At 39.9% G+C, this 23242-nt stretch overlaps 1 protein-coding gene across 4 annotated transcripts in view; it reads right to left on the reverse strand.

Annotated features, from left to right (window-relative positions):
• Nucleotides 1–8948: 8948 nt before the first annotated feature.
• The window catches only part of LOC118381372 (NLR family CARD domain-containing protein 3-like), a 31249-nt gene continuing 16955 nt past the window's right edge, over nucleotides 8949–23242 (reverse strand). For 3 of the 4 annotated variants that reach the window (XM_052512783.1, XM_052512781.1, XM_052512784.1), the window contains 4 exons: nucleotides 19310–19366; nucleotides 18114–18230; nucleotides 12132–12178; nucleotides 8949–11603 (listed from right to left, as the gene is read on the reverse strand). In XM_052512783.1, coding sequence (XP_052368743.1) covers nucleotides 11074–11603; nucleotides 12132–12178; nucleotides 18114–18230; nucleotides 19310–19366 — 751 coding nt within the window. In that variant the 3' untranslated portion in view covers nucleotides 8949–11073. Of the gene's footprint in view, nucleotides 11604–12131; nucleotides 12179–18113; nucleotides 18288–19309; nucleotides 19367–23242 lie in introns of all 4 variants that reach the window. The other variant, XM_052512782.1, reaches the window with a different exon arrangement.

Below are 23242 nucleotides of genomic sequence, written 5' to 3' on the forward strand. Positions count from 1 at the left end.
TTTTTGTCTGGAGGAATTGCTCGTACTTTTTGAGGGTTGAATGCTGGGCTGAGCAATCTAACAACAAGTGGCTAAATTATGGGCTTTTTGGAACTTTATGGAACAAATCAGTCATTTATTGTCGAACTGGGATTCCTGGGACTGCCTTCTGATGAAGATATTCAAAGGCAAGTGAATATTTATAGTGTTTTTTGTAGCTTCTGTTGACGCCAAATTGGCGGCTATTTCTTTGGGTTCTGAGCGCCCTTCTCAGATTATTATTTTTCCGTACAGTTTGTTTTAAATCTGACACAACGGTTGCATAGAGGATACGTTTATCTTTAATTCTGTGAATCACACTTGCATCTTTTATCAATGTTTATTGTGAGTATTTCTGCAAAATTACCGGATGTTTTGGAATCAAAACATTACTGCACGTAACGCGCCAATGTAAACTGAGATCCTTTATATATATATATATATGCACATTATCGAACAAAACACACAATACATGTATAACATGATGTCCTATGAGTGTCCTCTGATGGAGATAAAATATTATATTATATTATATTAATTAATATTATAATATTAAATTGGTAGGGAGGCGGATATGGAAAGGCTGGAGAGACAGCCTTTGTACTGGAACGGATATAGCACGGATTGGGGATGGAACTAAGAACGCCATTTTCAGTTTATAACCTGTGGTAACCTCTATTGTGGCAGTACTCTCTTGAATAAAGGCTGTATCTTGACTTTTAAGACCGGGCTCTGTCCATTCCTATAAAATAAGTGTCTTACAAATTCTTATGAATTGACAGAGTGTTTAATTTTAATTGGGAATTAAAACAGAGGAATTAAATTCCTTCAACAATTGGTCCTTCGACGCCGGGATCTAAAAATCCGTCCCTACCATCTGGAGGTCGTATGCCGGAAAAATCGTGCCCGTTATTAAAAAGACCTGGCTTCTGGATTGAGGTTAAAAACAGGCTGGTATACACTACAGACGTATGGTGACAGATCCAAACGAACAGTGCTTTTCCCAGTCGGCAGCAGGTCAGTAGCCTTTATTCTCAAATTTGGGAGGGATTATTTAGGATATTTATTGATTAAAATGTTATAAAGGAGTTGGATTTGATCAATAATAGGTGCTTGAATATTCTGAACAAATACAATGGGTTTCTACCTTGGGTTTTAACCTAAATCGATACGAAGGAAACAGGTCTGAAATTGACCTGTGGTAAGGTGCACTACCATAAATAAACTAGAGCTTAATAAATCCTGGTTTTGCAAGCCAGAAGGTTATTAAGGAGAGATATAGTACGCATTAGAGAATTAGGACGCTTGTTCCGTACAAATAGGATAGCCATTAATTCAAAAAACATACCTAAATAAAGTTTGAACCTGAGTCTATCTGTATATGGGAAGTAGTCTGACTATCAAGAAGTAGCAGATAAGATATATATATAACAGGTGAGGATAAATTAGGCTTGGTGAGAAGAATTCTAGGCGAACAGAATAATTGAACCTGTACGATGCTGAAAGAAATTAATATCCAAAAAGGAGAGGTTAACTTATTCTAGAGTAGTGAGATATGAGATATAAACGTTGAAAGTCCCAAAAATAATATCCTATGGGTGAAATGTAATGTCTGATCAAAAGTCTTCTATAGACGTGGTTCACAGGAAGGAAAATACATACTGACTATTTTTAAAGAGACACACACATAATAAAGTAATTAAGTAACGGTAAATTGTAAATTCGTAGAAAGACATGCACATAGAAACATTAAATATAGAAAGGCATAGATAAGTGATTAAATACCATAGCTACTAGTAACGGTAAGGATTAAGGATGGGTAGACATTCCTCAAAGGAGGTGCCGGAACTAAGATTACCGTTACTAGAAGAAGAAAGGGAGAAGAAAGGGAATGGAAGGGAGGCGTCCAAAATTTGACTCAGACAAAGAACCTGAATAGAAGCTGATATTACTAATATAGTCAGGAAGGGTTTTAAATTAGGACGATTTTCTGAGAATTCTCGGTGTCGAAGTTTGCGACTACAGACAATTGTAATAATATAATTATTGGCGGGGAAACACAATAATTTTAATAGCGGGACACCTAGGTACGTATTTCAGCTTTGAAACCGATAGACTAAAATTGATTTTAGATTATAATTCATGTATTTGTATGTTTTGCCTGAAAAAATACGGTCGCTAGTGTTTGTATAAGATATGAACTGAACGTTTAATATGTTGTTTAGATTGAATTGAAAAAAGAAGTCATTAAAAATAATGATACAAAGGGAACGAGATTAACGAGAATTCTAACTGAGGGAAAACTTTGGGCATCTAAATTGGGGCTATTTTCTGTTGTCTAAATGTCGGAGTTACACATTTAAACAGAGAAGATGGGTCTATTTGCGGAGAATCTTAGTCAGTTCCAGGGTTGGTAGTATAGTGGTGAGCGCAGCAGTCTCACCAATGGCAATCCACCGTTCGGTTTCCGGCCGAGGCGGTTGACTAAAATTGATTTTAGATTGTAATTGACCTATTTGCATGTTTTGCCTGAAAAATACGGTCGCCAGTGTTTGTAAAAGATTTGAAATGAACGTTTATTATGTGTTTTAGATAGAATTGAAAAAAAGAAGTCATTAAAAATAATGGCGAGACAATTTCGATGAAAAACACTATTTTGCCCAAAATGATCTGGTGGAATAATGTATTGAGACGGGAGTTGTATTTAAATAAATGTATCATAGAAGAGAAAGTCACCTAAAGTTAAATGTAGGGAATAACGGAGAGATACGATACAATTTCGTGCTATCCGGATGTCATAGCGCTTTATGTATCGACTGACGTACGATACATTTAGCACAAAACATGGGGCGTTAAAATGTTAGGGTATAGAAAGTTGAGAAGTTTGGTTGGTTTTACTCTGATAATTAGAATTTAAAACTGAACTCAATCTGAATAGGGAATATATATTTTACAGAGGCAGGCAGATTTGTGGCGTCCTTTTCTGAAAAGATGCTACAGCCAGCAACGGAATTGCTAGACACTCAATGGGCTATATAGTGCAACGTTTTGGACTATAAAATAGGGAAGAATAGTTTAATCGTAAAAAGTTGTGATTGTTTTTCAGAGTATTGATTTTTGGTTAAGTTAACGCCAGTGAATTCAAACAAAAAGTAACGTATTCTAAACATTATCTGTTTTCCGTTCTCATTGCGGGGAACAAATAAAATGTCTTATCTTAAAGGGACAGTGCACGTCAATCACAGTGGTTTGAGTGTATGGCAGTGTATGAAATATTTTGGGACGACAATTTGAAGGTAGACTGAATGAGTTACATGAAACATCGAGAGATTTAAAACAAATGATGTGAAGGGATTATCAGAATTATTAGGTTTCGTTGTTGTAGTAAACGTTTGGGTAAAGGGGATTTCCCTGTTCCCGGAGACAAGGTATTTTAAAGGGGTACACTCACATATGGATTATTAGGAGTTTTAATTAGACAAGTGAATAACGTATTGGGAATAGAGTCGTAATTAAAATGCTAAGTCAAAGACGAGACAGTTATTTAAATCAAAATGAATTCTAAAAAAACAACGAAAAAACAATTACGATTTATGTCCATCGAAATGTTTTATAAAATTAGCGAATTTAGAGATATTGGTTGGTGTTGTAAATTATAATTCAAGATTTGAACAGATGTGATATATTAGGTTTGGTTTATCGAACAACAATTATTTACAATTCATTGCCGAGGTTGAGCGCTTATTGATGATGTCCCTCGCAAAGCACTTTTGGTCGCCACTGAAATGATGTTGTGACTGGGGGTAACGGAGAAAATTGTTAATTCGAGAGTCGCCAGGATAGTCAGGAAAGATGCTAAAAACTAGCAGCTGATACGCTAGGTGGGCATCATAAGATTTGTGGCGTTTATTTGGATTGGATTAGGCTATTGCTATGCAACATATATTAAATGCATGTTATTGTCAGATAGAATACTGAGGATCCCTGAAGGAAAGAGAGCTTGTAAAGTGTAAGAAGGATTTCGATATGGTTTGCATTTGTTCAGGCTCTGGTTAACCATTAGGAGGTATATTAAATATTATTAAATTTGACAGGAATATAGGAATATAGGACATCTGTGGTGATTTAGGATTATTGTAAGGATTAAGATAGATTGATTAAGGAAATGTAAGGACTTTAGAGAAAAACACTCATAGACATGTTTTTCTTAAATCAATGATTTTAGATAGTCAAACAGTGAGACGCTTAGTGGTATTTTGAGAGATAGGAGAGAAAGGAATTACTGTTGAAATGGGTAAATATATATATTTAAGAACATATATAAATAGCACAGATACTTCATAAACTAGATAAGACACTGGACAGAGAATTGATACAGGATTGATATGAATGGATGCCCAAGGGAGAATTGGACGTACATGATAATGTCAGAAAATAAGGATAATTTACTAATCCTACCTAAGTCATTATTTAGGGTATATAAGGTTGTTACCTGGGCAGAGCCAGGTATCAAAAGGGGGGGTGGGTAAGTTAGTGGTCTATTGGATAAGAAACTAATAATTTAAAAAAAAGTTTTTTAGCTAACAAATAGGCATATAAATTAAAGATATAATCAGCTAAAACATATGAGAAAATAGTTGTTAAAAAAGCCTGTATGTCCAGGATTTTATGCATTACAGGTGAACTACAATCCAGTCCCAGAGGCTTGTTGGGGAGACCATACCAAGGACTCCTGGTGACAGCTAGCTGAAAGAGCTACCCGGATTCATGTCACACGGCGGGAGGGTAAGACACACTGACACTGTCGAACAATAAACGGTGTTCGAGAGGAGAACTGGAATTAACAGAATTCCGGAGGCCATCTCTCGAATGAAGTAATCCTACCTGTCCTATCACCCCTGTTTTTGTTCATAGAAGTGAAGATGTGTCTGGCTCTTGCTAGTGATGTGTTCTCGGGGAGAGGGTGGGGTTTCACATGGAAGCTGTTCGTCTGAGCTGTCTTATCATGGGTGACATATTCCTGATACAGCACGTCCAATTAAATTGACAATATCAAAACAAGATAATATAAAACATAAGACAGTTATGTATATTCTTCTGTATATCAAATTATGCGGAGAGTGGTAATTTGACCCATGGTTTAGACGATGAGGATTTTGTTCCAAAATAAGCATAAGAGATCCCTAGATCTGGGTAGACAGGAAGTTAGAGTAGAGGTTGGGAAGGATCTCTCAATGGAATTTTATGTAGACCAAAATGGAGTCTCTAACTACATGGCAGTCTAGGACTCTGAGCCATTATGGCATATATCGGTGCAGGTTCCCACATTGATCGTGGACACAGGTCATAGCTCATTTGGAGAGAGAGGGCTATATGGGGGCTATATGAATCCACTCACCCAGTATGGAAGAAGGTAGAATATAGCGAAGGTGAGAGTTTTTGATTGTAATCAGGAGAGAGGGATGTATTGCATAAAGATACACCTAACCCTTTAAACAAAAATGAAGGAGGATCTAGGGTTGTGGTATGGATATGACCAGGTCTTGGTCGACACCCTAGTATGGTTCTGGGTAGAGGAGTTTAGGCCGGTATGGTAAAGCTGTTCACGAAAGCAGGAATGCCAGATAATGACAGTTGTATTGATTGCACTATTTATATCCCCAGGTTCCCCTTAAATCAACACTTCCTCCCTTTACAGTGACCGGAGGAGATTATTACCGTTTGGCCCGGTACAGTACTCTTGGGAAATGATGTCAGGGCGAGGTTTTACTGACAGATTGGACAGGATTATGCTCCCTTGTACATGTGGCAATGCCTTTCACACTCATTCAACACCAAGACATGAAGTTTAGCCAAACGGGAGAAAAGAGGTACTCCATCTGGATCTTTTGATGACAAAGTATATATTGATAACATTGGGGTTCCAAGGGAGGTGCCAGATGAGTTCAAAGCAAGAAATCAGATCCTAGCAGGATTAGAGTTAAGTATTTCCAGGTGGTCTACTCTCAATAAGAACGTGGACTGGATTAATTATATTTATTATAATCAACAGCGTTTTACCAATTGTACCAGAGATGCTATTAAAGGTTTTGCAGAACAGACTTAAGCAACCAGCCTGATGGCTTGGCAGAATATAATTGCATTAGATATGTTATTGGCTGAAAAGGGAGAAGTATGCGTGATTATCAGGACCATGTTTGTGCTTACATCCCAAATAACACAGCTCCGGACGGATCAGTGCCCGAAGCCTCAGCTGGTTTGACCACCCTGGCTCACGGTTTGGCAGAAAACTCTGGGGTGGATACTTCTCTGACTAATTGGTTTGATAGTATGTTTGGAATATGGAAAAATATTATGATCACTGTATTATGGGCTACATTCACCTGTGTGACTGTTTTAGTTTTATGGGGCTGTTGTCTAATTCCCTGTGTATGAGGCCTTATTTCCAGGACTCTGGAGAAATCGATGACAATAGATGGTGAGGTACGGGCCGATTCCAGGTTCTGATCTGTGGAGTGCTGAATGCATGTCTATAGAACAAGTGGACGAATCTGGATCCTTCATTTGCGGGGAATTTATATTTGATGAGACCATTTTTGATGTTTAGGGAGGTTAGGTTGTATCTTGTTTCAATATTAGACTGTTTTTTTATGAAGATTGTAACGAAAATCCTGATAAGAAGAGTTATGATTCTGATGTAGGCCTAAAAACAGTAATTTCGATTGCAAGTATTGGATTATGTTAGATGGTATTTTCATAACAAGAAATATTTCCAATAAAAATAGAAGTATGCTTTTTAATATTTCAATATAACTACATGTGTGATTGGATGTATAATATTTAATCAAAGGTTGGATATGTTAAGGGAATTTTTATCAATGATGACTAATTATGTATACATTTCAATCAGGACTGACTAATCAGAATACTATTATGTTACTGTATATGTATGAATTTTCTTTTTAATCCTAGTCCTGAATATAATGTGTGTAAATATAATCAGCTCTCCTAGCAGACAAAACATTACAAACAGCTAGCAGCAAAGTAGATTGGTTACAAAAGTCAGAAAAGCAATAAAATGAATCGCTTACATTTGATGATCTTCGAATGTTTGCACTCACGAGACTCCCAGTTACACAATAAATGTTAATTTTGTTCAATAAAGATTCTCTTTATATCCAAAAATCTCCATTTGGTTGGCGCGTTTTGTTCAGTAATCCACAGGCTCGTGGACGAAAAATCCAAATATCATCCGGAAAGTTCGTAGAAACATGTCATACGTTTTTTATAATCAATCATCAGGTTGTTTTTATCGATAATCGATAATATTTCAACCGGACGGTAGCCTTTTCAATAGCAAAGAGAGAGAAAAGGTCTCGCTCCAGTTGCTCGCGCATGCAAAAATCTGGGGACACCCAGCCATCCACTGACGCAATGTGATTATTCTAGCTCATTTTTCAGAATAAAGGCCTGAAATTATGTCTACACCTTGTGGAAGCCGTAGGGAAAGGAATCTGGTTGATATCCCTTTAAATGGAGGGTAGGCATGCAATGGAACAGAGGTTTGAAAATAACTGCACTTCCTGGTTGGATTTTAGGCAGTTTCATTTGGGCTAGTTTTCATCCAAACATCAAAATATTAATATAGTCTCAAGAAGTTAAGGGAATATCCTCTGCAAAGGTACATCTGGAAAGAAGTTGTGCTTTACAGATTTGAGAAATGGTCTGGATGGATCATGGCTTTGCCAGGGGGGGTTGGAATGGTGGAAGGGAGGATGAGGAGATGGTGTTGGCTGATATCTTGTATGTTTCCTCTGCACTGCGGTATCGGTTGTCATGTTTAGAGCCTCGTCTGGCCTTCTGACCAAGATATAAGGCAAGTATTGTAGATTTTTTGAGGATAAATATTTGGGTTCCACAAAATGTTTTGTATTTGTCAAAAGAGGGGGGACAAGGTCTTATACATGTTGCTAGTAGGGCTGCTGCTTTCCGGTTTCAGTTTATTCAAAGGTTGCTTTATGGACAGAAACATGTGGTGTGGAGAGGGGTGGCAGGTCTGGTATTACAGCAGGTCGCGGGATTAGAGTTAAAGAAGGCTTTATTTTTGGTTGACAGTTTCCAGATTTCTAGGGATGGAGTACCTCCATTTTACAGAGGCCTTCTTAGGGTTTGGAGTATAATGAAGGTGTCCAGACACACTAAGGCTGAGTCAGTGCATTGGCTGCTGGAGGAACCTCTGGTGTTTGGGGCAAGACTGGACTGTACAACTGAAACTGTTCCACATATCACCAAGATGCTGCTGGAGGAACCTCTGGTATTTGGGGCAAGACTGGACTGTACAACTGAAACTGTTCCACATATCACCAAGATGCTGCTGGAGGAACCTCTGGTGTTTGGGGCAGGACTGGACTGTACAACTGAAACTGTTCCACATATCACCAAGATAAAGAAGGGCAGAATCATCACCCTCAGGAAGTTAATGGACATGGCCGGGCCCACATTAATGGATGGAGGACGGGTGGCTGAACATTTGGGGGGAGGGGGGGGTTCAGAAAGGACTGTAGAAAAACTGCTGGAAAGTTGCAGGAAGGCTCTGTCAGCAGAAGAGTGGATTATGCTCAAGAGTTACTACAAAAAGACAAGATGAAGACGCCCCATTTCCAAGACTAAGGATTAGACCCAATATGACAAGGTAAAGCCAGCATGGAGACAACTGTACAAGCCACCGTTACTAAAGGGGACTGGTGATATGTAATGGGGGGTGATACATGGCATCATTGTAGTTAATGCTTTTGTTTCTGTCATTAACTCAGATGTTGGAGGTAGATGTCCTTTATGTAATACAAGAGAAACAATGTTTCACTGTTTGATGGAGTGTGAGAGGATAAAGCCTCTCTGAGATACTAGAGTCTTTGTTTACAGCTGTAGGGGAGATGTTCAATAACACTGTTTTTATTTTGGGGTTTCAATATAGTAAGATACAGAAAATACAATGTCAAATGTTACATTTTATTTTGGGTCAAGATGATAAACAGAGGATCCATCTAAAACAGTATAAAACAAGATGATAAACAGAGAATCCATCTAAAACAGTATAAAACAAGATGATAAACAGAGGATCCATCTAAAACAGTATAAAACAAGATGATAAACAGAGAATCCATCTAAAACAGTATAAAACAAGATGATAAACAGAGGATCCATCTAAAACAGTATAAAACAAGATGATAAACAGAGGATCCATCTAAAACAGTATAAAACAAGATGATAAACAGAGAATCCATCTAAAACAAGATGATAAACAGAGAATCCATCTAAAACAGTAGAAAACAAGATGATAAACAGAGGATCCATCTAAAACAGTATAAAACAAGATGATAAACAGAGGATCCATCTAAAACAGTATAAAACAAGATGATAAACAGAGAATCCATCTAAAACAGTATAAAACAAGATGATAAACAGAGGATCCATCTAAAACAGTATAAAACAAGATGATAAACAGAGAATCCATCTAAAACAGTATAAAACAAGATGATAAACAGAGGATCCATCTAAAACAGTATAAAACAAGATGATAAACAGAGGATCCATCTAAAACAGTATAAAACAAGATGATAAACAGAGGATCCATCTAAAACAGTATAAAAAAAGATGATAAACAGAGGATCCATCTAAAACAGTATAAAACAAGATGATAAACAGAGAATCCATCTAAAACAGTATAAAACAAGATGATAAACAGAGGATCCATCTAAAACAGTATAAAACAAGATGATAAACAGAGAATCCATCTAAAACAGAATAAAACAAGATGATAAACAGAGGATCCATCTAAAACAGTATAAAACAAGATGATAAACAGAGAATCCATCTAAAACAGTATAAAACAAGATGATAAACAGAGGATCCATCTAAAACAGTATAAAACAAGATGATAAACAGAGGATCCATCTAAAACAGTATAAAACAAGATGATAAACAGAGGATCCATCTAAAACAGTATAAAACAAGATGATAAACAGAGGATCCATCTAAAACAGTATAAAACAAGATGATAAACAGAGGATCCATCTAAAACAGTATAAAACAAGATGATAAACAGAGGATGCATCTAAACAGTATAAAACAAGTGCAGTATGTTCTGAGAATGTTACTTTAATGTAACTCATAACGTCACACTGGGAGTCTTGTGGAAAGAACGCATGCTGTTTTGGGTGTGTGTGTCCAGTGTGTGTGTGTCCAGTGTGTGTGTGTCCAGTGTGTGTGTGTGTGTGTGTGAGTCCAGTGTGTGTGTGTCCAGTGTGTGTGTGTCCAGTGTGTGTGTGCGTGTGTGTGTGTCCAGTGTGTGTGTGTCCAGTGTGTGTGTGTGTGTCCAGTGTGTGTGTGTGTGTGTGTGTGTGTGTGTGTCCAGTGTGTGTGTGTGTCCAGTGTGTGTGTGTTCAGTGTAAGTGTGTGTCCAGTGTGTGTGCATGTGTGTGTCCAGTGTGTGTGTGTGTGTGTGAGTCCAGTGTGTGTGTGTGTGTGTGTGTGTGTGAGTCCAGTGTGTGTGTGTGTGTGTGTGTGTGTGTGTGTGTGTGTGTGTGTGTGTGTGTGTGTGTGTGTGTCCAGTGTGCATGTGTCCAGTGTGTGTGTGTGCCCAGTGTGTGTCCAGTGTGCATGTGTCCAGTGTGTGTGTGTGTCCAGCATGTGTGTGTATGTGTCCAATATGTGTGCTTGTGTGTGTGTCCAGGGTGTGTGTGTGTGTCCAATATGTGTGCTTGTGTGTGTGTCCAGGGTTTGTGTGTTTGTCCATTTGTGTGTGTGTGTGTGTGTGTCCAGTGTGTGTGTGTGTGTGTGTGTGTGTGTGTGTGTGTGTGTGTGTGTGTGTGTGTGTGTGTCCAGGGTTTGTGAATTCAATGTGTATGTGTGTGTCCATTGTGTGTGTGTGTGTTTGTGTGTCCAATGTGTGTGTGTGTGTGTCCATGTGTCCAGGGTGTGTGTGCGTCCAATGTGTGTGTGCATGTGTGTGTGTTTGTCCAGTCTGTATGTGTGTGTGTGTGTGTGTGTGGGTTTTTATTTCAATGACACAGAGTCGCCATCATCCCAAACCCCAAACCCTGGATAGAGGGGCTCAGTGAATGTGGAGGTGAATGTGATCAGGTGGGTCAGTGTGTCAGAGGAGGCTCTATAGAAGGACAGAGTGCCGGCTGGCCAGTCCAGATACACTCCTACTCTGTGGGAGCTGGAGGGGCGGACGTCTATGGTAGAGGGATTATGATTGTGATAGGCAGAGTAACGGTTGTCATAGCAGTCCAGACTCCAGGACTTGTTATTACATCCAAGACCACAGTCATTAACCTTTCCTCTTCTGCTGATTCCTTTATATGTCACTCCTATAACAGTCCTGCTCCCACTCCACTCTACCTCCCAGTAACAGCGGCCAGTCAGACCCTCTCTACACAGCACCTGTCTCCAGCCCTCAAATCTCTCTGGGTGATCAGGATACGGCTGCTTCTCTCTCAGACATGTCACCTTTCTGTTCTCCTCAGACAGAGAGAGGCGTCTGTTTACTGTGTTTAGGTCCAGTGTGAGATCACAGACATCTGATGGATGAAACCAGACACAATATTAGAAATCATCATCATTCACATTAGAATGTTAACTCACTTTTCACTAATTAATTTAATGCAGATGTTTCTAGGTGTCAAAAGGAGAAGTTGAGGTAACTTGAGACTTGTTGAATGATCATATGTTATACTGTATGGTAATATAAAACACACTTATTCCCATTAATTACACACACACACACACACTTCTAATGTAACCCTAAGACACCACACACACACACACACACACACACACACACACACACACACACACACACACACACACACACACACACACACACACACACACACACACACACACACACACACACACACACACACACACACACACACACACAGTCCAAGCAACTCTTTGTAAACTTTGGTGTCCCTGATTTCTGCTTCTGTAGAACTACAGCTGATATTTAATATGACCAAGTAAGTAATGATGGTGGTCTTTGACTTTGACTTAACTTGAATTAAGACTTATTCTTAGTCATATTCTTCACAGCAGTCAACACTCACATTTTCTAAGCCCAGGTTTCATTCTGTCCTCTCCACCATGTTCCACACTGTAGCGGTAAGCAGAAGAATAGACAGTCATTGAGGGATACACACACACACACACACACACACACACACACACACACACACACACACACACACACACACACACACACACACACACACACACACACACACACACACACACACAGCATATATCTTTGTCCAAGTGGTGGTAAGAATGTTTGTCTTCATGTGTTCCAGACATAAGGAAGTGGATGGCTGCAAACTTTCTACTTTTAAACTCGAACAAAACAGAGATGCTAGTTCTAGGTCCCAAGAAACAAAGAGATCTTCTGTTGAATCTGACAATTAATCTTAATGGTTGTACAGTCGTCTCAAATAAAGCTGTGAAGGACCTCGGCGTTACTCTGGACCCTGATCTCTCTTTTGAAGAACATTTCAAGACCATTTCAAGGACAGCTTTTTTTCATCTACGTAACATTGCAGAAACATCGTAACAAATCAGAAAATTTCTGTCCAAAGATTTTGCAGAAAAAATGAATCCATGCTTTTGTCACTTCTAGGTTAGTCTACTGCAATGCTCTACTTTCCAGCTACCCGGATAAAGCACTAAATAAACTTGTGGTAAATACGGCTTCTAGAATCCTGACTAGAACCAAAAAAGTTGATCATATTACTCCAGTGCTAGCCTCCCTACACTGGCTTCCTGTCAAGGCAAGGGCTGATTTCAAGGTTGTAGCAAAACGCCAAAGGGATCTACCTCCTGGTCCTCTTCCCCTGTCTTACCCACCAAGGGTAGAGACAGAGATGACCTCGCCTACTGAAATACCGGATTGGGCAAAGCCACCAGAAGACGATTCAAGCCAACCAACTATTGAACCTGACTGGTGTCAGGAAGAATCACCCTCTGCCTCAAGTGACACCTCTGAATGGGAACAGCTGTTAGACTCATTGCTGATAGAGTAATGGGCTCTGTCACAAACAGAGGCCCATATATGCACTGTAAGAAAAGTATTTCCTGTTGTAAGATATGTCATCACCCTCTCTGCTCTGAGGGAATGGGAGGAGCAGCAGATCGGGTGCAGAGAATCAAAAGGTATATAAAGAGACATTTGCCATTACTTTGGCGCTGACTTCTTGAATTCTGAATTCATTTAGACAACCATTTGACTTCGGGTAAATTGCCACCTGACTCAAATTACTTAAAGATTCTAACTTGTTGGATCTGAGAAGTGACTTTCCAATATACCGTTTAACTATTGAACAGCTGTTTTGTCGCATATTGACCAGGTGCGTGTGTCTCAGAACCTCGGCCTCGTCGTATGCCACGGACGCTGCGGTAGTTCAGCGGGACTGAGAGTCACTCTAGTCCTTTAGTTGATCTCTTGTTTATGCCTATGGTTATCTGAATTGACCCTGTAAGCATATTGACCAGGTGCGTGTGTCTCAGAACCTCGGCCTCGTCGCGTGCCACGGACGCTGCGGTAGTTCAGCGGGACTGAGAGTCACTCTAGGCCCTTAGGTGATCTCTTGTTTATACCTATGGTTATCTGAATTGACCCTGTAAGCATATTGACCAGGTGTGTGTGTCTCAGAACCTCGGCCACTCTAGTCCTTTAGTTGATCTCTTGTTTATACCTATGGTTATCTGAATTGACCCTGTAAGCATATTGACCAGGTGCGTGTGTCTCAGAACCTCGGCCTCGTTGCGTGTTACAGACTCTTTGATATTCCATTGGGGCAAGGGATCACCAACGGGTCCTCTCATCCAGTCCAAACTTGAATCTCTAAATTTAGTAAACCACCGACTCTAGTTCAACCTCTCAGCCAGTAGAGGGGAGTCGCTACTTAACTAAATTCTCAAAGAACTCTGACTGATTGAAACTCTGCTCCTGATCTCGTGGGTCTCCCCGTCATCTCTCAAAGGTAATTAAAGAACTATTATAAGCATTTAATATAGAGATAAGTGTTATCATTGTACCAGGCTGGAAAGAGCATTAAGTAATTTGCATGTTTTTGATTAACGCTGTGTGTGACCGAGTAACAAATTGTGTATTTTGAAGTGTGTTTGATTGTAAAAGACAAAAAACAGAGTGTTTTCAAAAATAAACGGTAGTCTTATTTTGTCTCGAGTAAAAGGTTCTCTCAAAGACAGTTAACGGCACGGGAGATAACAACTCTGACACTCCCTGCTACCGGGACACTGGAAACGGGGATCAGTGCTCTATGACAGAATGAGTTACCATTAAAAGACAAGGAGGAAGGTGTGTCCAGTAGTGATTCATTTAATTGTCTTATCGATCTATCTAAGTTCTATTTTCCAAGCGATATATAGCCGACGGGCAGAGTAGTGAGACTAAGTTGACTAAATGTCTTCACACTTTAAACTAGATACATCACAGAGGGGAAATACTCAACCACAGGGAAATCATATAGAGACTGGTAGGCCTAGTGCTTCATAACAACTCAGGGATCAATTAGTGGTGAAACAAACAGTCTAGAGGATAAACGTGGGGTTCACACATCCCAGCCAGAGCTAGACCGTTGTGAGTGACAAGGCTAAAGACCTCTCCACGCGGACAACGTATCGATATAGAAAGAGAGGCAGGGGTACGCGAGCGGTCCTGGTTATACCGATATAACCTTTAAGTATCTATAGTGCCCTGTCCAATCCAGGGAACGGGACGCTAACCACCTCTAGCACCCCGCTGCTGGCCAAGGGGCGGGGCTGAAGGTTTCGTATCGCGACAAGGTTTTACTGCTAACCTACAAAGCATTACATGGGTTTGCTCCTACTATGGGAGAAATTATGTACATATATGGAAGATAATAAATAATGTAACACTTATAGTGTACATTTGCCATTCTGGTAAAAGGCATTATCTATTGTATAGGACAGGAAGCCAGAGTAAGGCAATGAGAGTATGGGACAGCTGTAAACACTAAAAATGGAGACACATAGACACCTAGAATAGCTGGACATACAAAGGTCAGAGGGATATACAAAGGAGGGGGTCAGGCAAATGACCAACTGATGGATTATAGGCATAAATCACATATTCTTAGGACATGGAGATGCTGATGGAATGACAGGGGAGACACATAAGTCTGCTGATCTTAGACAACCACATGAAGAGAAGGCGACACATGGGCGCCAGGACAGCTGGACACACTAAAACTAGAGGAGACACACAGTCTGCTGATCCGAAATAAAGACACACATACAAAGGAACAGATGGAGCTAATTACAGGGTCAAAGCATAGGCCATAGGATAGAGGGACGTATATTATCTTTAGGTCAAAGCAAGGGTCTTGTCATCATTATAATCTGACGGAAAGCAGATGTGGGCGTTATTGGGCTGAACAAGCAGGATGCACTGATTGGGATGTAACTTCATTTACATATGGGAGGGACTTATGTGGTATGGTATAACCACTCAGGCTTGTCATACTGTTGTAATAAAAGTCTATTTTGATTTTCACAAAGTTCTTGATTACGTCATATTTGAACCGATTTTCCACCACACTACCTGTCTCTCTGATTTGGTCCTGTCGTACATACCTACACGTACGCTACGGTCACAAGACGCAGGCCTCCTAATTGTCCCTAGAATTTCTAAGCAAACAGCTGGAGGCAGGGCTTTCTCCTATAGAGCTCCATTTTTATGGAATGGTCTGCCTACCCATGTAAGAAATGCAAACTCGGTCTCAACCTTTAAGTCTTTACTGAAGACTCATCTCTTCAGTGGGTCATATGATTGAGTTTAGTCTGGCCCAGGATTGGGAAGGTGAACAGAAAGGCTCTTGAGCAACGAACCGCCCTTGCTGTCTCTGCCTGGCCGGTTCCCCTCTTTCCACTGGGATTCTCTGCCTCTAACCCTATTACAGAGGCTGAGTCACTGGCTTACTGGGGCTCTTTCATACCGTCCCTAGGAGGGGTGCATCACTTGAGTGGGTTGAGTCACTGATGTGATCTTCCTGTCTGGGTTGGTGCCCCCCCTTGCGTTGTGCTGTGGCGGAGATCTTTGCGGGCTATACTCGGTCTTGTCTCAGGATGGTAAGTTGTTGTTTGATGATATCGCTCTAGTGGTGTGGGGGCTGTGCTTTGGCAAAAGTGGGTGGGGTTATATCCTTCCTGTTTGGCCCTGTCCGGGGTTGTCCTCGGATGGGGCCACAGTGTCTCCTGACCCCTCCTGTATCAGCCTTCAGTATTTATGCTGCAGTAGTTTATGTGTCGGGGGGCTAGGGTCAGTTTGTTATAACTGGAGTACTTCTCCTGTCCTATTCGGTGTCCTGAATTTAAGTGTGCTCTCTCTTATTCTCTCTATCTCGGAGGACCTGAGCCCTAGGACCATGCCGAAGGACTACCTGACATGATGACTCCTTGCTGTCCCCAGTCCACCTGGCCGTGCTGCTGCTCCAGTATCAACTGTTCTGCCTTATTATTATTGGACCATGCTGGTCATTTATGAACATTTGAACATCTTGGTCATGTTCTGTTATAATCTCCACCCGGCACAGCCAGAAGAGGACTGGCCACCCCACATTAGTTAAACTAATTTAACTAGTTAAATAAGTAAAAAATAGAAAAAATAAAAAATTAAAAAATTAAATAAAAAAATAAAGACCACCTGTGCCCAAGAACACAAAGGCAACCTGCCTAAATTACTACAGACCCGTAGCAATGAAGTGCTTTGCAAGGCTGGTAATGGCTCACATCAACACCATTATCCCAGAAACCCTAGACCCACTCCAATTTGCATACCGCCCAAACAGATCCACAGATGATGCAATCTCTATTGCACTCCACAGTGCCCTTTCCCACATGGACAAAAGGAACAATTACATGAGAATACTATTCATTGACTAGAGTTCAACCCCATAGTACCCTCAAAGCTCATCACTAAGCTAAGGAACCTGGGACTAAACACCTCCCTCTCCAACTGGATCATGGACTTCCTGATGGGCCGCCCCAGCTGGTGAGGGTTGGTATAGCAATACATCTGCCAAGCTGTTCCTCAACACTGGAGCTCCCCAGGGGTGCGTGCTCAGTCCCCTCCTGTACTCCCTGTTCACCCACGACTGCATGGCCAGGCACGACTCCAACACCATCATTAAGTTTGCAGACGACACAACAGTGGTAGGCCTGATCACCGACGTCACCAGGACTAAGGAGATGATTGTGGACGATAAGAAAAGGAGCACCGAGCACACACCCATTCTCATCAACGGGGCTGTAGTGGAGCAGGTTGAGAGCGTCAAGTTCCTCTGTGTCCACATCAGCAACAAACTAACTAGAATGGTCCAAACACACTAAGACAGTCGCGAAGAGGGCACGACAAAGCCTATTCCCCCTCAGGAACTAAAAAGATTTGGCATGGGTCCTGAGATCCTCAAAAGGTTCTACAGCTGCAACATCGAGAGCATCCGGACCGGTTGCTCTCTCAGCCTCCGACCGCAAGGCACTTCAGAGGGTAGTGCGTACGGACGGCCCAGTACATCACTGCGTACGGCCCAGTACATCACTGCCATCCAGGTCCTCTACACCAGGCAATGTCAGAGGAAGGCCCTAAAAATTGTCAAAGACCCCAGCCACCCCAGTCGTAGACTGTTCTCTCTACTACCGCATGGCAATTGGTATCGGAGTGCCACGTCTAGGACAAGGCTTCTCAACAGGTTTTACCCCAAAGCCATAAGACTAATGAACAGGAAACCAAATTATTTGCATTGTGTCCCAACACCCGCCAACACCTCTTTTTACACTAATGCTACTCTCTGTTCATCATATACGCATAGTCACTTTAACCATACCTACATGTACATACTACCTCAATAAGCCTGACTAACAGGCATCTGAAAATAGCCTCGCTATATTTTCTTTTGGTTAGAGCCTGCATTTCACTGTAAGGTGTTGTATTCGGCACACATGACAAATGGACTTTGATTTGATATGAACATTGACATAAACCCTCTACATACTTGAGTTTCTCCAGTCTGCAGTGTGGATCCTCCAGTCCAGCAGAGAGCAGTCTGACTCCTGAGTCTCCTGGGTGATTGTAGCTCAGGTCCAGCTCTCTCAGGTGTGAGGGGTTTGACCTCAGAGCTGAGACCAGAGAAGCACAGCCTTCCTCTGTGACTAGACAACCTGACAGCCTGCAGAGCATCAAATCATATTAAAATCACACAGCTATTCTTTGGTGGTGAAAATAGTGGAAGTATATATTTTCAACATATTCAGATATATCAGTGTCCTGAATCCTGCCATATCTATTAATAAATGAATGTCTCATTATTAGAAATTATCAAAATATTGCTCATAGATGGAAAAATGTATAGTATGAATATTTGAGTAGACTGACCAAACCAGTTTAAAAAGCAGTTTCAGTCAAAAAACAGACAGTGAGGTATCTGTCAATCACCACATTCTTATCGACAGACTCAACAGCCTTGGTTTCTCAAATGACTGCCCCGTTCACCAACTACTTCTCTGATAGAGTTCAGTGTGTCAATTCAGAGGGCCTGTTGTCTGGACCTCTGGCAGTCTCTATGGGGGTGCCACAGGGTTCAATACTCGGGTCGACTCTTTTCTCTGTATACATCAATGATATCGCTGCTGGTGATTCTCTGATCCACCTCTACGCGGACGACACTATTTTGTATACATCTGGCCCTTCCTTGGCCACTGTGCTAACAAACCTCCAGACAAGTTTCAATGACATATAAATCCCCTTCCGTGGCCTCCAACAGCTCTTAAATGCAAGTAAAAATAAATGCATGCTGTTCAACCGATCACTGCCCGCACCTGCCAGCCCGTCCAGCATCATTACTCTTAACGGTTATGACTTAGAGTATGTGTACAACTACAAATACCTAGGTGTCTGGTTAGACTGTAAACTCTCCTTCCAGACCCACATTAAGCATCTCCAATCCAAAATTAAGCATCTCCAATCCAAAATTAAACCTAGAATCGGCTTCCCATTTCACAACAAAGCCTCCTTCACTCATGCGGTCAAACATAACTTCGTAAAACTGATCGTTGACTTCTGCGTTGTCATTTACAAAATAGCCCCCAACACTCTACTCAGAGAAGCATACACTGTCCAGAGATATACAGACACAATATACACACACTGTCCAGAGATATACACACACACAAATAATGTGTTGGGTTTGACCTCAGAGCTGAGACCAGAGAAGCACAGCCTTCCTCTGTGACTAGACAGCCTGACAGCCTACAAAGAGTAAAATCGTATTAAAATCACACTGATATTTGTTGGTGGTGAAATTAGTGCCATTATATTTTTACCAACATGATCAGATACATCAGTGTCCTGAAACCTGCCATATCTATTCGTAAAATATCTATTTGTAACGGCGTTCTTCGTTTGTAGAAAGAGAGTCGGACCGAAATGCAGCGTAGTGGTTACTCATGACTTTAATAGAAAAAGTGACACATTAAATAACTATACAAAAATACAAAACAACAAACGGAACGTGAAATCTAATCTACAGCCTATCTGGTGAAACTACACAGAGACAGGAACAATCGCCCACGAAATACAAAGCGAAACCAGGCTACCTAAATACGGTTCCCAATCAGAGACAACGAGAATCACCTGACTCTGATTGAGAACCGCCTCAGGCAGCCAAGCCCATACAACACCCCAAATCAGCCGCAATCCCAATAATACAAAAACCCCAATACGAAATACAACAACATAAACCCATGTCACACCCTTGCCTGACCAAATAATAAAGAAAACACAAAATACTAAGACCAAGGCCTGACACTATTCATATATAGATCATTATTATTATATTATCATTATTATAAATGATCATAATATTACTTGTAGAGAGAAACATGTCTTGTACAAATATTATAGTAGACTGACCAGACCAGTTTAAAAAGCAGTATCAGTCAGAAGACAGACAGTGAGGTATTGTATTGTCATTGGTGGAAGGAAAAGAGGACCAAAGTGCAGTGTGGGACATATCCATAACAATTTTAATAAAGAATGAATACACTAAAAACAGAAAAATTATAAACGAACAGTTCTGATGCAACAAACACTAACCAGAAAACAACACAACCCATAGTGGGAAAACAGATAACGATTGACAGCTGCCCCTGATTGAGAACCATACCAGGCCAAACATAGAACTAAAAAAAAAACATTGAATGCCCACCCCAACTCACGCCCTGTACAACATGAAACAGAGACATACAAAAGGAACTAAGGTCAGGACGTGACAGGTATCAGATTTAGATTGTATTGAGTATACAGTCCACACCATATCTATTTAGACAGTGAGGTATCAGATTTAGATTGTATTGAGTATACAGTCCACACCATATCTATTTAGACAGTGAGGTATCAGATTTAGATTGTATTGAGTATACAGTCCACACCATATCTATTTAGACAGTGAGGTATCAGATTTAGATTGTATTGAGTATACAGTCCACACCATATCTATTTAGACAGTGAGGAATCAGATTTAGATTGTATTGAGTATACAGTCCACACCATATCTATTTAGACAGTGAGGTATCAGATTTAGATTGTATTGAGTATACAGTCCACACCATATCTATTTAGACAGTGAGGAATCAGATTTAGATTGTATTGAGTATACAGTCCACACCATATCTATTTAGACAGTGAGGTATCTGATTTAGATTGTATTGAGTATACAGTCCACACCATATCTATTTAGACAGTGAGGTATCAGATTTAGATTGTATTGAGTATACAGTCCACACCATATCTATTTAGACAGTGAGGTATCAGATTTAGATTGTATTGAGTATACAGTCCACACCATATCTATTTAGACAGTGAGGTATCAGATTTAGATTGTATTGAGTATACAGTCCACACCATATCTATTTAGACAGTGAGTATCAGATTTAGATTGTATTGAGTATACAGTCCACACCATATCTATTTAGACAGTGAGTATCAGATTTAGATTGTATTGAGTATACAGTCCACACCATATCTATTTAGACAGTGAGGTATCAGATATAGATTGTATTGAGTATACAGTCCACACCATATCTATTTAGACAGTGAGGTATCAGATATAGATTGTATTGAGTATACAGTCCACACCATATCTATTTAGACAGTGAGGTATCAGATTTAGATTGTATTGAGTATACAGTCCACACCATATCTATTTAGACAGTGAGGTATCAGATTTAGATTGTATTAAGTATACAGTCCACACCATATCTATTTAGACAGTGAGGTATCAGATTTAGATTGTATTGAGTATACAGTCCACACCATATCTATTTAGACAGTGAGGTATCAGATTTAGATTGTATTGAGTATACAGTCCACACCATATCTATTTAGACAGTGAGGAATCAGATTTAGATTGTATTGAGTATACAGTCCACACCATATCTATTTAGACAGTGAGGTATCAGATTTAGATTGTATTGAGTATACAGTCCACACCATATCTATTTAGACAGTGAGGTATCAGATTTAGATTGTATTGAGTATACAGTCCACACCATATCTATTTAGACAGTGAGGTATCAGATTTAGATTGTATTGAGTATACAGTCCACACCATATCTATTTAGACAGTGTGGTATCAGATTTAGATTGTATTGAGTATACAGTCCACACCATATCTATTTAGACAGTGAGGTATCAGATTTAGATTGTATTGAGTATACAGTCCACACCATATCTATTTAGACAGTGAGGTATCAGATTTAGATTGTATTGAGTATACAGTCCACACCATATCTATTTAGACAGTGAGGTATCAGATTTAGATTGTATTGAGTATACAGTCCACACCATATCTATTTAGACAGTGAGGTATCAGATTTAGATTGTATTGAGTATACAGTCCACACCATATCTATTTAGACAGTGAGGTATCAGATTTAGATTGTATTGAGTATACAGTCCCACACCATATCTATTTAGACAGTGAGGTATCAGATTTAGATTGTATTGAGTATACAGTCCACACCATATCTATTTAGACAGTGAGGTATCAGATTTAGATTGTATTGAGTATACAGTCCACACCATATCTATTTAGACAGTGAGGAATCAGATTTAGATTGTATTGAGTATACAGTCCACACCATATCTATTTAGACAGTGAAGTATCAGATTTAGATTGTATTGAGTATACAGTCCACACCATATCTATTTAGACAGTGAGTATCAGATTTAGATTGTATTGAGTATACAGTCCACACCATATCTATTTAGACAGTGAGGTATCAGATTTAGATTGTATTGAGTATACAGTCCACACCATATCTATTTAGACAGTGAGGTATCAGATTTAGATTGTATTGAGTATACAGTCCACACCATATCTATTTAGACAGTGAGGTATCAGATTTAGATTGTATTAAGTATACAGTCCACACCATATCTATTTAGACAGTGAGGTATCAGATTTAGATTGTATTGAGTATACAGTCCACATCATATCTATTTAGACAGTGAAGCTGACATTTTAAATGTGTCTCTATACTCCAACATTTTAGATTTCAGATCAAATGTTTCATATGAGGTGACAGTCTATAATGTCACCTTTATTTGAGGGTATTTTAATACATATCTGTTTCACTGTTTAGAAATAAAAGCACTTTATGTATCTAGTCCCCCCATTTGAAGAAGTCATTACTATTCTGACATATTAACTCATAGTGTATTAAATTAGTCAAAAGTTGAGTGTTTGTTGAGTGTTGAGTGTTTGTTCTGATATTCCTTTAAAACCTCTTATGGCTGTGATCAGGTACAGGGATCAACATCAGGGGAAATCTCAGAGTTACAACTAAAAATACAACGTCGTAACATTAAACAAGTGTCTTACATCCTTCAAAAGATTGGGATCTTGGTAATCAAACTACGTTTTCCAATTTAAAATAGCTATTACAGAGAACAAATAGCATGCTTTTGTTTGAGAAGAGCGAGCAACAACCACAAACATTTTCCGCCATGACAGTTTTGACACATTCACATCTGAAGGTAAAATTATGACTTACATTCTGATATCTTGCTCTTATTTCTCTTCCTGGGGGTCCCAGTGATCAAATGAAGTGCCGTTTTCTTTGA

Source organism: Oncorhynchus keta, unplaced genomic scaffold (genome assembly GCF_023373465.1).
Source record: "Oncorhynchus keta strain PuntledgeMale-10-30-2019 unplaced genomic scaffold, Oket_V2 Un_contig_929_pilon_pilon, whole genome shotgun sequence".
NCBI lineage: Eukaryota > Metazoa > Chordata > Actinopteri > Salmoniformes > Salmonidae > Oncorhynchus > Oncorhynchus keta.